The 15,526-nt window shown below is 41.5% G+C and overlaps 1 protein-coding gene across 5 annotated transcripts in view; it reads left to right on the forward strand.

Annotated features, from left to right (window-relative positions):
• The first annotated feature begins 5,174 nt into the window (after positions 1 to 5,174).
• Positions 5,175 to 15,526, forward strand: part of ATRNL1 (attractin like 1) — a 513,588-nt gene continuing 503,236 nt past the window's right edge. For all 5 annotated transcript variants that reach the window (XM_030487970.1, XM_030487973.1, XM_030487971.1 and 2 more), the window contains exon 1: positions 5,175 to 6,124. In XM_030487970.1, the coding sequence (XP_030343830.1) occupies positions 5,835 to 6,124 (290 nt within the window). In that variant the 5' untranslated portion in view covers positions 5,175 to 5,834. The remainder of the gene's footprint in view (positions 6,125 to 15,526) is intronic.

A 15,526-nucleotide genomic window follows, 5' to 3' on the forward strand; every position in this document is an offset into this window, starting at 1 on the left:
TGGATAAATTCAGTATACCTACTAATTATGTGTAAGAAAGGTTGAATTGTGAGATGGAGCTTTGCTGACAAGGAAAAAAAATGCCCCAGCTTAGTGAAGATTAAGTAGGATTGTGAAAAACTCCAGAGGAATAGGAGTGAAAATGAAATGCATCAGAATGGATGCAGAAAAATAGTTGGCAGAAGGGACATTTGCAGTGGAAAATGTCAGTGTTTCCAGGGAATTTGTAATATATTGCAGGATGCATCAGGCTTTCAGCATGGCATACAATTACACATCTATTTAGTAGAAAGGCACGTAAAACCTTTTAACTTTTAAAAAATCGAAGATCTAAGAGTCAAGATCAATGTCAGCAGATTCACTCAGTCATAGATGGACATGGTATCAGGTATAGCTCAGTTATTTAATTTTTACCATGTGTATAGAAAGTATATATAAAAACATAGTATGATTTTATTTCCTGGTTCAGTAGACTTTTATTTGAAAGCAGAGAGGTGTTTCAAATAACAACAATGTCACTGTCAGTGCTGATAGGACTTGGTTTTGTCTGGTCTCTCCATTTTTCTGAAGTCTCTTTCACCTTTAAATGGACCTCAAGCCAACTTGTAATTTCCCCTGTTATTCTTGATCCAAAGTCCACAATTTTCAGGTGAGTGTGTAAAAATGTAATGACTTTTTTTTTCCTCATGAAAAAATTCTGCAAAGGAACCAACGTTTCAGAGTTTGGAAAGCTTCCTACAGTATTTACACCAGTTTGCTTGCCAATATTTGTTGGAGATGACGGTAACAACCGTGACTTGCTGCTGTAGCAAAACACATGCATGGGTGTTAAGAAAGGTAAAATTTTTCTACCAAGGTTTCATTTTTGAAGGTTGTCAGTGAATTTTCTGTGAACTTTATTTCTTTCTAAATTAAAAAAAAGAATAGGCAAGAGAAGGCTTATATTCTTAATCTTATAAAATTGATGCTTCCTGAGAGTTGACGTGCTGGATAAGACAAATATGATCAGAAAATTGTAATACAAGTTATTCTGTTAGCACTAGAATCTGCTGAGTAGTGATAAATTTGGTTTACCTTATGGAAGAGAATTTTCATAATGTCAGAAATGGAATGGCTCTGGTGACTCAGTGCCACTCTGTGAAAAATTAGCTTGGGATTTAGAAAAAAAAAGCCTTATGTTGTCCTCCATCCAAAGTGTTGTGTGCGTATTTGGAAAGAGAAGGGAAAGCCTACGCTCAAGTTATAGTTCAATAAGGAGCCTGTACATTGCACACCAGAAAGGCTGTACACCGATGTGTTAAGCTAGAACAGCTCTTGAAGCTGTATCGAGTCACACTGCAGCTATTACCCTCCACTACAGCAATCTACACGGTAGTTTTACCAATATGTCATAGGGCCAGCTCAGATCTATATATCCCTGCCCAGCAGCAGCAACAGAATTTGGCCCCTTTTGCTTAATGAGTCTGATAATGTCTGTCCCAAGGAGAAGGGAAAGGGCATAGAAAACATTGGTTTCTCTTAATATCCTCGCAAAGAGGTCAACCACAAAGGTAATCTTTTTTCTCCCTCTTTTGTTCAGCCAGTTATATTGTTCTTCTCAACATCACTGCCATAATATGTCTGCACTAGATACCATAAATAGGACCAAGCATCCTTAAGGAAAGATGTTGTCTGTATTGATACAACCTGTAGGAGAGGGCCAGCAGAGCAGTGTGTATGTGTGTGTGGTATATGGAGGAGAGGATGGATTCTGCTCTATTCTTGTCCTCAGGGCCTTGCAGAAATTCTGAACAACTGAAGAAGTCTGTGTTTGAGGGCTGTTTCCTTTTATCCACTTCACCCTGCCTCACAACAGCAACCATATAGATCTTTAAATATACTTTAAGCTGTTTTGCTGAATGAACACAAATGTACCAGTATTTTTCTCCTTGTATACTAGTGCTTAGGTTTTTACAGTAACAGCTAAGAAGCCTTTATACTTCTTCCTTTTATTTTGCTTTCCTGCTACAGTGGATATATTCCTGGAAGGTTTTTTTCACATAACCTTCTACATCACTACTCTAGTTTGTAATTTAATTATCTGCTTTTTTTCAGTAACTTAGAACTTTTGATAAGTTATTCAGATGCTTTTAAGTTATAAATTCTACCCAAGACATTTTAGTACATTAGTCCTTTAAAAGTGTAAATGATTTCTGTGTCAAGAACCAGAAGGATGAAAGGTGTAAAATGTTACACTTACGAGAAAAGTGGAACTTACAGATATGCATGTAATGATGAAAGGATTGACAGTTCTGACTTCTCCCAGCCAGATCTGTTAACTTCATCTGACACCAAAAAAATCCCATCAAATCAGCACAGAAGAGAACCAATATTGGCATTTGCAATTCACTCTTAGGGTTATGAAATATCTACTGCATTAATGAATATAGCAGCCAGGTTTGCATTCCTTCATGGAGCTGTTGGAGCAAGTCCAGAAGAGGGCCACGAGGATGATTAGGGGGCTGGAGCACCTCCCGTATGAAGACAGACTGAGAAAGTCGGGGCTGTTTGGCCTGGAGAAGAGAAGCTGTATGGAGACCTCAGAGCAGCTTCCAGTATCTGAAGGGGGCCTACAAGGATGCTGGGGAGGGACTCTTCCTTAGGGACTGTAGCGATACGACAAGGGGTAATGGGTTTAGACTAGAACAGGGGAAGTTCAGGTTAGATATAAGGAAGAAGCTCTTTACTGTGAGGGTGGTGAGGCACTGGAATGGATTGCCCAAAGAGGTGGTGAGTGCTCCATCCCTCGTAGTGTTCAAGGCCAGGTTGGACAGAGCCTTGGGTGACATGGTCTAGTGTGAGGCGTCAGAGGGTTGGAACTAGATGATCTGAAGGTCCTTTCCAACCCAAACCATTCTATGATTTTCGTAGCATGTTACTTTTTAGCCAGGAGGTAGCTGTCCAGTGTTTCTTCCTTGTGTTTTAAATCTAGAAACCTTTATAGTGGCATTTAGGTTTTCAGTCAGGATTGTTTATGCAGTAAAAGTACTGTCATACTACTCTCTGTACCTCTTATAAGCAGCCTTGTCCTTTTCCAGTGATCTGTTTGTGGTTTTTCTCTCCAGCTTCACAGAATTAACTAACTAAAAGGCTGTTTAAGCCTGCCCAGTGTAAATTTGTGTTTCTCTTTTCTTTCTATATTTTTTTCATTCATTACTGAGGAAGAAAGTTGGCATTTAATAGAAAGATGCACGCTGATCATTGTGCTTTTGAACAGATCTCTTGCCTGGTAGAGGGTTGTTGAGATCTTAGCTTTGCTGTGAATGTTGATTTCAAAGATTTGGCTGACTTCTGACTTCTGAGTAAAGCAAAATCTTCCTTCAGTCTGAGGAAAAGATGGTGCTGGCTTTAGGATTTTTTCAGTTTGTATCAAGGAAAGTGGATAAAGTGGAGGAGGAATGTATCTCCCTGCCATGGTAAGCAAGCTATTGCTTAAAGTGTTTCTGGACTAAAAAGTAGTCTTGAACTGACTGTGTCTTAGGCTGTAATCGCCTATTAACTGCAATTCTGGTCTCATAATGTTATTTAACAGAGGACAGTTGTTCAGCAGCTTTAATCACATGTAATGTTGTACAATTAGCAGACTGTTCGACAAAGGCTTCAGCTTCAGCTTTTTTCTATACAATATAAAGCAGCAACACAATTTCCATTTCCTCTCTTTGCATGAACTCAGCAATTCATTACAAAACAGATACAAAGAGATGTCTAATAGCTAAGAAATGTCTGATCCAGAACAACAAAATGATCTGTCTTAGCTCTGTTAGGAAGACAATGTACAGACTCCTGCACTGAGAGTGGCCTGTGAGCCTCCTGACATCCTCCAGAATGAAACTGGACACGTCACTTTTCACCTCTCTTTTCCTCACATACTTTCAGGTGTTCCCTCTGCCAAGGCAAACTTTAAGGCACTGACTGCTTCTCAGTGATGTTTGTGCTGTGCTCTGATATCTTCATCTTGCCTGGACTCTTATTTCACACCAATAGCTACTGCTGGGTGTTATTGTGCTCCTAGCTGCACTGATGGACTGATTTTTTGGAAATTCAGGTGAGAGTTTAATGGTACGCCTGGAAAAACAGGTTAAACAGAACCCCAAATAACTCCTATGCACTCCAAGGGTAAGACCTGCAGAATGTGGGGAAGGGTTGATTTGGATCTATCTCAGAGTCTAACACGGGTCACTTTGGACCTTTCTGTTTTGAAATAGTACCAGGAGATGGAATTAAGCATCTTTACATCATATCATAAATTCTCTATTTCAGCACTAGAACAAAGTTCCAGAGGGTTTAGTTGCTGTTATTTACTTCACTGCCTGACAGCAAGGCTTATTATTTATTTGTTGTAAAAAACCTGTAAAATTAAAACAGGTTATAGGGAAGTTGAAAAAGATGGCCTGTGCTTGGCACACTGCAGAAAAAAGGGCATTTTAGGCAATTTTATTACAACGACTACTACTATCATGGAGTGGTACAAAAGCTGAGAACTTTACCGCTCACCAGGCTGTAAGCAGAAGGCAATGATCTGAGCCGTGGGATGAGAAGATGGAGTAAAGGACTGCAGGCAGGAAGGCAGGGAGTTCAGAACAAGTTCTAACATCTCTCCCAGCGTTACCCGCCGTGAGTTCAAACAAAACCGCCTCAACTTCACAGGACCTGACGCAAAGGCCGGGGCGGCCCGGCCGGCTCCTGGGGGAAGGGATCACGGCGGCGACCCGGGGGACACCGCAGCCTCTGCCCGCCGGCTGCTCGCCCCTCTCACGCTGACCGGAGCCCGGCAGCATCACCCCGCTCCCGCCGGGCCGTAAAGCCGCCACCGGCTCTGTGCGGCGGGGACCTGCCCGCCCGTGCCCGTTTGGTCTCCCCCCGCCTTTGCTGTTGTGTTTTAGCTGGGGGGAGATGTGTCTGTGGAAGCACGGAGCGCAGGGGAAGGGGCGGGAGAGGCGTGTGGGGCTCGTGAGCTGCCGGTACCGCGGCTGCACCTTGGGAGGGGAGGAGGCTCTCCCGCCCTCCCCACGCCGCTGAGGGACGGGCGGAGGGACGGATCCAAACGGACCGAGGGGCGGGGGGCGTCGCAGCGAGCGGGCGGGCGGCAGAGAGAGGAGATGACAATTAGCCTTTAAAAATGGCTGCTTGGAAGCTGTCAGCTGGGACACGGAGGGGCTGTTAACCCTCCTCTCCCACCTTCCTCCCGCCTCCTTTCCCTGCAAGGAGAGGAGATAAGAGCTCCTCAGCCCCGCCAGCACTCCCCTCCCCGCTCCGCCGGTGCGGGATGCCATAGCGGCCCCGCGGCCCGGCCGCCCTCACTTCCCATCTGACTGAGTGGCGAGAGGACGGCGGCGGCCCCCGCCTCCCGCGCTCCTCCTCGCTGCCGCCTGCGTGTGTGCCGCGGGCAGAGGGACTACAAAGGAGAAGGGGGAGCCGGGGGGCTACATGATCGAGGGCGGTGTGTGCACGCCGGTGGGGGGCATATCTGGCGAGGAGAAAACACAAGGTCAAGAGGCAGTTGTCCTCCTTCTCCATGGAAGAAGACGGGAGCGATGAGCCCTGAGGAGGACGACGAAGAGAAGGGGCGGATGGCTGAGGGCTGCCGGGCTTCCCCTCGGGAGTGACGGGGCGCGGAGGGCTGAAGGGGCCGGAGGAGGCAGCGCTGGGGTCGGGAGGGAAGAGAGGAAGGCGAGAAGGAAGCGGGGGGTTTGAATCTCCGCGGCTGGATTATTTCCCCTGAGGGGAAGCTGCCCCTGCCCGGGAAGCGCGGGCGGTGCTGCCATCGCTGCCCGTCGCCGGCCGCGCCTCGGCCCATGGCCCCAGCGGCGGAGATGGACCCGGGCAGAGCGGGAGCAGCCCCCGCGCCCCGCGGCGCCGGGAGACCCTTCCCCTCCTCCTGCTGCTGCTGCTTCTCCTCGCTCCTGGATGTGAACAGCTGGCTGCTCTTCTACGGCTTCTTGTACCTGGCCATCTATGCCCAGGTGTCCCAGTCCAAGTCCTGCGACAAGATCTCCTGCTTCTCGGGTCATTGTGTCAACTCCACCTGTGTCTGTGACCAGGGCTGGGTGGGAGACCAGTGCCAACACTGCCAGGGCAGGTTCAAGTAAGTCGCTGCTTTTTACGATTCCCTTTTCCTCTTCCCTACACCCATTCCCTGTCGTTTTTACTTGCCTGTTTGGTTTTTTTTTTTTGCTTGGGTCTGCTGTGATTCTGTTCATGTGTGGTGGAAGTGTGTGATAGAAGTTAAGGGTGAAATAGGCTCCTCTACTTCATGGTCCCTCCCTCTAGGAACATACAGGACGCAGTCCTCTGGAGGAAAATTGTACCGGCTGACTTACCGCTGAAAATAGGCTGCTCCACTCGATGGGAGCTGAGAGACAAGGAGAAATCGGCCTAAAGCTGTGTCGCTGCTGTCCCTTCTGGAAGTGTCATGGAAGTGACATGTGCACTTCATGGTGCTGCCCAGGGAGCAGAAAATGCTAGTGGATTTCAATGACCTCCTTGTGCAGGAGAGTGCAAGTGTTTTACTCATTCCAGTCTTCCTTTCAAGTGTTTTAGCTAAGTGGGGCATTAGTCAGGCACGTTCAGGATAACATAAACATAACTTAGTGAAACATACATCCCTTGTGACAAGGTTTGCTGGAGAGGAGAGAGTGGTAAATGTAAACCAATAACATATTTTTGCAAAAGAGTGAGTGGTGAATGGAACAAGAACTATCTTCTCATTCTTAAAAGTGGATGTGATACCGAGTCATTGATCAGTGAGAAGGAAGCACACCCTGACACTTGCTTTGCTACATGTAGTGGAAAAGAAGACTTAATTTATAAGGCTGTCACTTCCCCCCCGCCCCCTTTGGTATCAGTATAAAGACTGGCTGTGAAGGATACTGTTTGCTGTTATTTCGCTATATAACCTTGGACAGGATATCTCATTTCATTCCCTTGTAAAACACCCCTTAAAAGCAGGAGCTCTATTTATTAAGTATACTGACAAACGTAGCTGGAAAGCGTTCTAATGTTTAGCTATTAACAATTCATCGGTGAGGCTATGTCTTGGAGAAATCAAATTCTGTCTTTGGAAGAGTACCTTTAATCGGTTAAAAGTATCAATAGTCTATTTTAAAATGTATTTAAGTTCAGTTTTCTCTGTGGAGTACTAGAATTAAGCTATATAATTTACATCTCTTTTAAACATTTAATCCGAGATCACTCATTCCTAAATAAACTAAAAGTGAATCGAGTAACTTGTTAGCTTGGGAAGTTAAGGAGTAGCTAGAGTCAGACATGTTACATGGCTGAAGTAATGTACATGCTGCATAGGAGGAAACAATTCACTGATAATATTTGGTGGATGTCCTGGGTTCAGCTGTAGCAGTTATTTTTCTCCTTCCTACGATTATTCAATCAATGTGGTTAAAACTGAGTTACAAAGGTAATAGCAAATCTAATACATCTTTTCTGCATATGAACTTGATAATAAGATTTTAAAGTTGGTCATTTGTTGCCTGTGTGTATGTTGAGGATTTTGGGGTCTGTCCTGCTTTGTGCTGTGGAACAATGGGCTAATTGCAGAGGAATTGAGAGTGAGTAGAGGAGGCCCAGGTGAATCTTCTTTGTGTGTGAGGATCTGCAGGAGACAGGCTGGCAGAGCTGTTATTCCCTTGCTTTAAAGAGATTAGTTGTATCCTTTGTCTTGATGCCACTCATAACAGACCGTGATAGTTCAAGGGCTGAAGCAAGTTTTCATTTTTTGAACTTAAAAGCTTGTTCTGTATATCTTCTAAATGGTTACTGGAGCCTTTATCCAGTTGTTACAGGTATTCCCTTGATGGTTTGTTGAAACATTTACGTTTCTTTACATTGGTTGTATGCGTGGAGTGAGGAGGCACAGTGGAAACGTTTTCTCAGTTCTGGTAGAAAGTTAATAATCCATCCCCACCTAGAGGAAGTTCTGCCTGAATGTTGAAAGAGCATCTCTTCTGAGCTAAGCCAATGCATGAGTTAATTGCTGTGCCCTTAGGAGTTTTGGTGAAATCAAAATAGATTTCTCATTAACTCCTCTACATTCTTTCATGCTTAGCTTTAGAAATGACAGCGATGCTTGCATTGTGATTATCATGGTATTAGGCTGTTTGTATGTTGGAGACCTATTTTTTACGGTTGACGCTTTCATAGTGCTGTCTTTGATAGCTCATCTTTAATCTTTATTCTTGGAAGCAAAATATACTCTGCAATGAAAATAAGCTTTCTAAGATTTAAAGGTTTTCAAACCCTGTGAGTTGGGGATGCCATGAAATACATTAAGGTGCCTTACAATGCAGGTAACAACTCAGAGTGGTTGTATTTTGAATCCTGAAAATTCAGATGGGTGTTGAATGGGTGGTGGGTCAAGTCTATATTTGCAACTGAAGAGCTGAAAAAAGCGTGTTAGTCTGCCTGATGGCCGGGCGATTGAAGACCTTTCTGACTTCTGTGGCACTTGATGGTTTGACTTATTATCGTGGAACATTTGCATGTTGTTTCCATTTGTCTGTGAAGCGAGTATCTGCTTTATGCATCAGTAGCTGTGTGCTTTTGCTCAGTGGTACTTTCATTTGACAAGTTGGATGTATATCACGTTTGCAGCAGTTGCTTCTGCCAGGAAGAATTATTATGAAGAGTGTTTCAGAATGACATGAAGATTGGAAAGTGTTCGGCTGTTATAACTGCATTAACAATTACTTTCTGGGTTGTAGAAACAATCTATACAAATGTTAGTAGAAACTTGTATATTATTCTGAACATTTATGTCGTTTCAAAGTTTCAGCAGCCTGAAGTGTCCCGGTGCTTCTTTGTTATGCAAGATTAAAATTGAGCTTTTAATGACCTAAATTGGATGTAAAAAAAACCTGTTTTCTGTCACTATCTTATTTGAGAAAACAGATTTTTAAGGGTAGGCTTAAACCACTGGAAAGTAAAAGGGTCTTTATTTTTATTCATGTAAGTGAAGTATGGTTATTTTTGCTCTTCGGCAGAATAAGTCACTTGCATTAAGCCAGCATCAGAAACAACATCGTAAGAGATGTACTCTACCTAAGGGGGGTAGCTTGGGACCTTTAATTCTTTGGTGAGAGATGTGTAGTATTTCTGGCTTTGTTTTCTTTCTTTTTCTAGACTGAAAAATAACATAGCAGAGAAACATCAAAAATAATTGATCAATCTTAGTAAGCAGGTGTCAAAATTAATTGACAGTACAATAGTAACCTTGCCTTTCCCTCTAGGAGAACTATGGAGTAAGTAGACTACTTTGTAAATGTTGCTCTGGACTGGATGGGGGATTCTCTAGCAGTATTTTATTGTTCTTATTTATTAACTTTTATGATTGTACTGTGAAACATGTGGTAACTCATTAGGTAAATGGAAATGTTGTTACTCTTGCTGCATTGCATTCCCATCCTTGTCAGTTGCTTTTCAGAATGGTTTAAGCCTCATCTCTGCCTGTCAGTAAGTAATTTTACTCTGTTCAGGATGGTATCTGAATGCAATTCTGACTTACTTCCATGTCTCCTAAACTCCCCCTTCCCCTTCCCTTCTGCTCTGACAGAATGCAAAAATTAAAATGGAAAAGGGAAATTTAGTTATAAAAAGGGAGGGGAGAGAAATTGTCAGTGCATGTCTACAGGAGACAGGGGAAATACAAGAAAGCCAAAAAGTGAGCAGGTTCTGTTTTCACAGCAGGGAGATTCAAACAGCGCAGTTCCCAAGATGTAAACAAAACCAAAAGCAGAAATGCAGTGTCCAGTTTTATTCTGATAAACTGATTTATTAAGGAAATTAAGCTTTTAATGCTACATTTGCCACTCTTCCCCTATCCTATGCTTCTGAATTTGTTGGTCAGTTACAGTTTTTATAATGATATGAGTACAGGCAGAAGGGAGAGGGCAAGGCTGCCCAAATCAGTTGTGTTATGAGACTCCAGGGAATTCAAGGAGACAAACATTATGAACGGCTCAACTGCAGGAAAAGCTGCAGTCACAGCGTTTACGTATTTAGATGTCAAAGTCAACCAATCTTGAGATGCAGCACAACAGAAAAACAACCTTTTGCTACTCAAACAATGACTTAGAAGGCAAAAAAGTTTCTTTCAGTTTGGAGCAAAAAGTTACCTCTTTCTCTACCTCTGCTTTGTATGCTGGTGCGTGGAAGAACATTAGAGAAAATGTTGTGCATGAAACTACTCTTCCTTTTAAGATTTTGAGTACCTAAATGACTGGAAATCTCTAGTCTTCTAAAATGCTGTCTTTAAAAAAAAGTAGATTATGTCTTCAGATGGTTATTGTTGTTTATTTGATAAGTCGTAAGTCCCACTTGGCATATGTAATGAAGCAGATTGTACATAGGTGAGCACCTTTGAGTACCTACACTTCAGTACATCTGCTTTGCCTAGTCCTAGGTATTTAGTTGTTATAGAAAAAGAGCAAATCGATGTTTGATTATTAAACCTTGTCTCCAGATGTTCTTATAGCACTTGTGAATTACCTCCTGCATGTTCTCCTTAATTTCTAGAGCTCCTATAAAATACTCTGTGTTCTTAAAGGACAAAATAATTTTCAAGTACAAGAGCCTTCACAACTGAAATGTCAAAAGGGTATCAAATTTTATTATTCCAGGCAAAATCCTTATTTCCATCTGAAACTGAATTCTGCTGTTTGCAGAATGACTCACACAAGCAAAGTGTCCTTAAATTGCATGTTGTAAATGAACAATAATGTTGTGTAAGAAGTGATCTTTAGAGAAAAGATAGTTTTAGCTGCAGCCAGTTGAAGTTCATGCTGCTGTGAAAAGGAATGACTTTATCCTTCACACTCCTCTTTGATTACATGCTTCTGCTTCTTATGTAAGCATTAATATTCCTGCTGAGAGTTGAAAAGTGTCAACAGGAGCATACCACCATACCCCCCAGACAACTCTTTTTTTTTAAAGCCAGCTTAGTTTCCTGATGTTACTTCACTTGTATAATTCTCCTGCTGACCCAAAGGAAGGTATCAGGAATGAGTAGGTGTAGGGAAAAGAAAACTGTCCCTTTTGGAAGTGGTACAGACTTAGATTGCCTTAACTTTAATGTGAAACAACATCACTATGAAACTGGTGGAACTTCCATTATAGGAGGTGAAATCCTGAGTCAGGCTATGAGTTGCAAAACTGTCTTTGCCATCAGCATGGCCTGTATCTGATTCTGAGTTGATCTCATGATTTAGAAAAGCATCTGTACATGTCTGAAAACACTTGCATTCACTGAAAGCCCATTTCAGATTTTCAGAATTCTTCCATTGGTTAGTTATCCTCACCATTTTCTGAAACCAAATGCATAATGCCCCTCATCCAGAAAATCTGCCCTACCTCATTTTTTGTCTTTGGGTCACCCTGTTTTCTCATGTTTTCAGTCAGGCCTTCAGTATGTCAGGTCTGTGTTCGTGTAGGTGAAAATACCATCAACTTTTCCTTGAGGAGTGTTCCTTAAGTCATCAACATAAACCACATTTTTCCATCATTGATTGCTCTTGGTGTTCAGCTTTCCCTATTTGATCAGCGTTCTTGAGCTGTGAATGCCAGAACTGGATGCTTGTCTTTCGGTAATGGTTGTACTGGTGAAATGTAGAAGCAGAGTAACCTCTCCCCTGCTGCTTGGTGCCCTGCTGTGTGCAGCTGCAGAGAGTGCTTCGAAGCTTAGCACTGTGCTGGCAGCTCAGTCCATTATTTTCTGCCTCACCAGTCTTCTGTCAGAGCTGCTGCATCCCCAGAACTGAGTGATTGGTATGTGGCCCTGCTTTACTCAAACTGGGCTGTGAACTGAACTCAGCCTCCCCTATTTGAAGTGATATTTAATTGTGGGGCTACAAACATGTATGTGATTGGGATGGACCTGTGCTCTTTTAAAAGTACCCCTCTTCCCCTCCCAAGCAGTAGAAAAGTAACAACAAGCAGAAGCCCTTCTCATGTGTAAGGTCAGAGACCATCTATAGGATTGAATCTGAATGCAAGTTAGGCAAAGGGCTTGTGGATTCTGGAGTCTAGTTTGTTTGCAGACTAAGCATTTTGTTACTTGAGCAAGTAAGTGTGGAAACTGATGGCTGATGACCCTGTAAGGCCTTCAGACAGCACCAAAGGCTGGCTGCCATTGCTAGGGGTGCGTAAAAAGCTCAGTTTTGTCAAATGTATGCTGAAGTCTATCCAGAAATGACACATAAATGCCTGTACCAGTTAAAGCATTTAATATTATGTTTTAAATTGACAAATAAATAGTTCACACTTTATCTCTTGCTTCCTTTAACCAAAAAGAAGGCGTGATGATCATGTTTTGGAAGGCATTACCATACTTCATGTCATCTTTTTAAGATGAGTATGAGTAGTTTTTTGCGAGATCAGTCTATCACACGGCACTAGAAATTGATTTAATTGTATCAAAATGTAGGCAGAAAAGGTAGGAGGTAATATAAGATGCTGCAGGAATATCCTTGAGATATTCTTAAACATACTGAAGTGCTGGTGAAAAAGCCCTTTATGTAGTAGAGTTTTAAAAGAGTTGGAAAACTCATGCAATAGTGAAGAATAATTATCTGTCAGTGTCCGTGGAATTTATTTTTAGCTGTATACTCTTGTTTTGGAAAACATACTACAAAGTTGACATAAGGATGAATAGATGATGATACCTGAAAACAAGGGCACTCCAGTGAACTGTAACTTAACAGTACTGAAGGAACAATAGTAGACTGTAAGCAAAGGATGTGTTTTCATGTGAGGTGGGGGAGCAGTGAGAATTTTCAAACTAGTATTATAGGTTGCCCTATATATTCTTAAGAGCCTCATGAGTGCATGTGAGAGTTGCTTTGATTTTAGAGCTCCTTGTGGAGTAAGACCCTGTTGAGGGATGATGGAACTGAGCTCAATGCTGTCTGTTAGTGTTCATTCACAAGGTGCAAGATCCACATTCAGCTCTGAACTCTGCAGGCAGAGAGGACTAAAGCTTCTTATACCTCTGAAAAGTAATTTAACCACCAGGTCTATAGAATATTCTAGGTCAAACTCTCTGTTAATGCAACAGCATTTTGAGAAAATGAATTCACTGTGAAATCTCTCCCAAAATTTAGAGTTTACCTCGCTCATCTGGAAGAAATGGATTCCAAGATCTGTTTGAATCAGTAGTTTGTATTTCTTTAAGGATGGCAATGTACTACTGCCATCGTATGATGACAGAATACCTAGTTTATCCATGCTAATGATGGTTAGAAACAAGCTAGTTGTAGAGTATTTCCAAGTTGTAAGCAGCACGTGCCTGAGAACCATGATTTGAATAGGGAATTTTGGAGCCAGGATATTCTAGTATTACCTGGCAATGGAACAAGTACTGAAGTACTTAAAAGGTTGGATGCAGACACATAAAACGACAGTGTCCAAGTTTTCATATGGATTTCTTCCATTATTTATGTATTTCCCTCTCTCATCTGTAAAAAGGAAATAACACTTCCTGTAAGGTTAAAGACTTTAGGTGACTCAAGACTCTAATGATGATGGACAGCTAATAAGCTAGGTCCAATTTTAGAGAATGCTTTTCTTCCTAGAACATGATCAATACTATGGCATGAAGCAGTTGTCCAGACTGCGCTGTATATCTCAAGCAAATGTGTAAAATTGCTTCCTCATTAGGTCAGGTGGACCTAAAACTTGGAAGCAGTCTGTATTGTTACAGAATATTTGAAGAATAAATTGTTCTCTTATTCAAGAGAATCCTTGGAAAAAATTGTACATTGGCCTTCACTGATAAGATTTTATTTCGGAAGGTAAGACCCCCAAAGAGCTAACCTCAATTAAATCATGCAAACAAAATATTGTGATATGCTGTAGTACTTGAAGAGTTGCAGCTCAACTTGCATGAATACAATGTTCTATATTAGTTATTACATTTCTGTATCAGTACCAAAGAACTATGTATTCTTCATTTGTGGGATGATTGCATTATGTTATTACAGAATTATGAGTCTGGATTCACAATCTTTAAATGTAGGTTTTTATTAGACACACGCACTTTTATTTAAGCAGAGATGTTTATTTGCTTCCATGGTTTTGAGTGTTCAGCTTATTCTGTTACATTGAAGGCTGGTAACTTGCCTTGAAAAAGTGTATCATGTTGAATATGTCATATTACAATCGGTATGCAAGAGCTGGGACTGAAGAACAATCAGAAGTATCACAAAAGGACCAGATTTTAACTATGTACGTTACAGTTGTGGCAGCAGCAATTTTCTCAAAAGCCTGGGAGGAGAACTGGGGTAATAATGTCTTTAAGCTTTGATACACTCTGACTTGTATAAAGGAATACTTGATACTTGTGGCTTTATTAGTGAAACTGAAATGCTGAATAATCCAACTGTGGGATGATTTGCACCTTTACTTGTTCTTTGTTGAATCTATAGAGCGAGTGTGTTTATGTAGAAATATATATTTCCCACAAAGAAAATCCAAACCAATAAACCAAACACAAAATAACTTATGTTCATGTTTGTGTGTTCAAGCCCAGCTGATGAATGTAGTTTGGAGGATAGTTGATAATCAAATGTACATGCGGTATATGCAAGATATATGAATGCAATTATAGGGAAGAGGGAAATGAACTGTTTCATAGAAAATATCATAGAGCTGCTGTAAGCAAGCTGTGTGCTTCTCTCCTATGAGCAGATCTCTTTTGTTTGCTTCCTAAGTCAACTGAGGCTTTTCTAAAGGCTAACTTAAAGCATTGAACAGGAGCAGGAAGGTGTTCTTGAAAAATGACAAGTAATGGACAAACAGCTGCTTTTGAAAGCATACAAATTCACACTTGTGTGCACAGTTGGAATATCATGTTAAGACATCTGTGTTAGAAAATATTTCTGCAGATGTTTGCTAAAGCCTAACACTGATATTAAGTGTTACATCCAGAACGTTCATATTTAAAACTATTTTTTTTCCTCTGTGTGTTTTTAGTAGTGTAGCACTTTGTAGGAATAATCTGTGAGCATCTAATCAAGATGACACAATTTTTCTAGAGCTTTTAATTTCCAAATTGCTTACACCATTTTAGTTTTCATGGGGGGAACTCCCCTACCTGTATTTGAGGAAGTACTTGCTTCTACACACCTGTATTGTACTTTGTACCTGGATATTGTAGGTAAGTACTAGTCATAACAGTGACCTTGAGAAATACCCACTTAGTTTTGCAGCTGTTTTACATGTAGGAAACCTGAAGCTCTGTGGTTATGTAAGCTGACATAACAAATAAGCAAGTAAGTGACTGAATTGAAATGGAAGCTTGGGAGTTTATACAATATTCTGTAGTTCTGTACCAGCCCTCATTTTAGGAAGACTGAATTGTTTTCAAATTATAAATTCTTTTCCTGCAAAAACACAATATAGGTTGAAGTGCTTTGTTTTGACAGAGACCATTACTGTGTAATATAATCAGATATAAGAAGGGATATGAAGCTTATTCAGG

This window comes from Strigops habroptila, chromosome 5, assembly GCF_004027225.2.
Source record: "Strigops habroptila isolate Jane chromosome 5, bStrHab1.2.pri, whole genome shotgun sequence".
In the NCBI taxonomy this organism is placed as follows: domain Eukaryota; kingdom Metazoa; phylum Chordata; class Aves; order Psittaciformes; family Psittacidae; genus Strigops; species Strigops habroptila.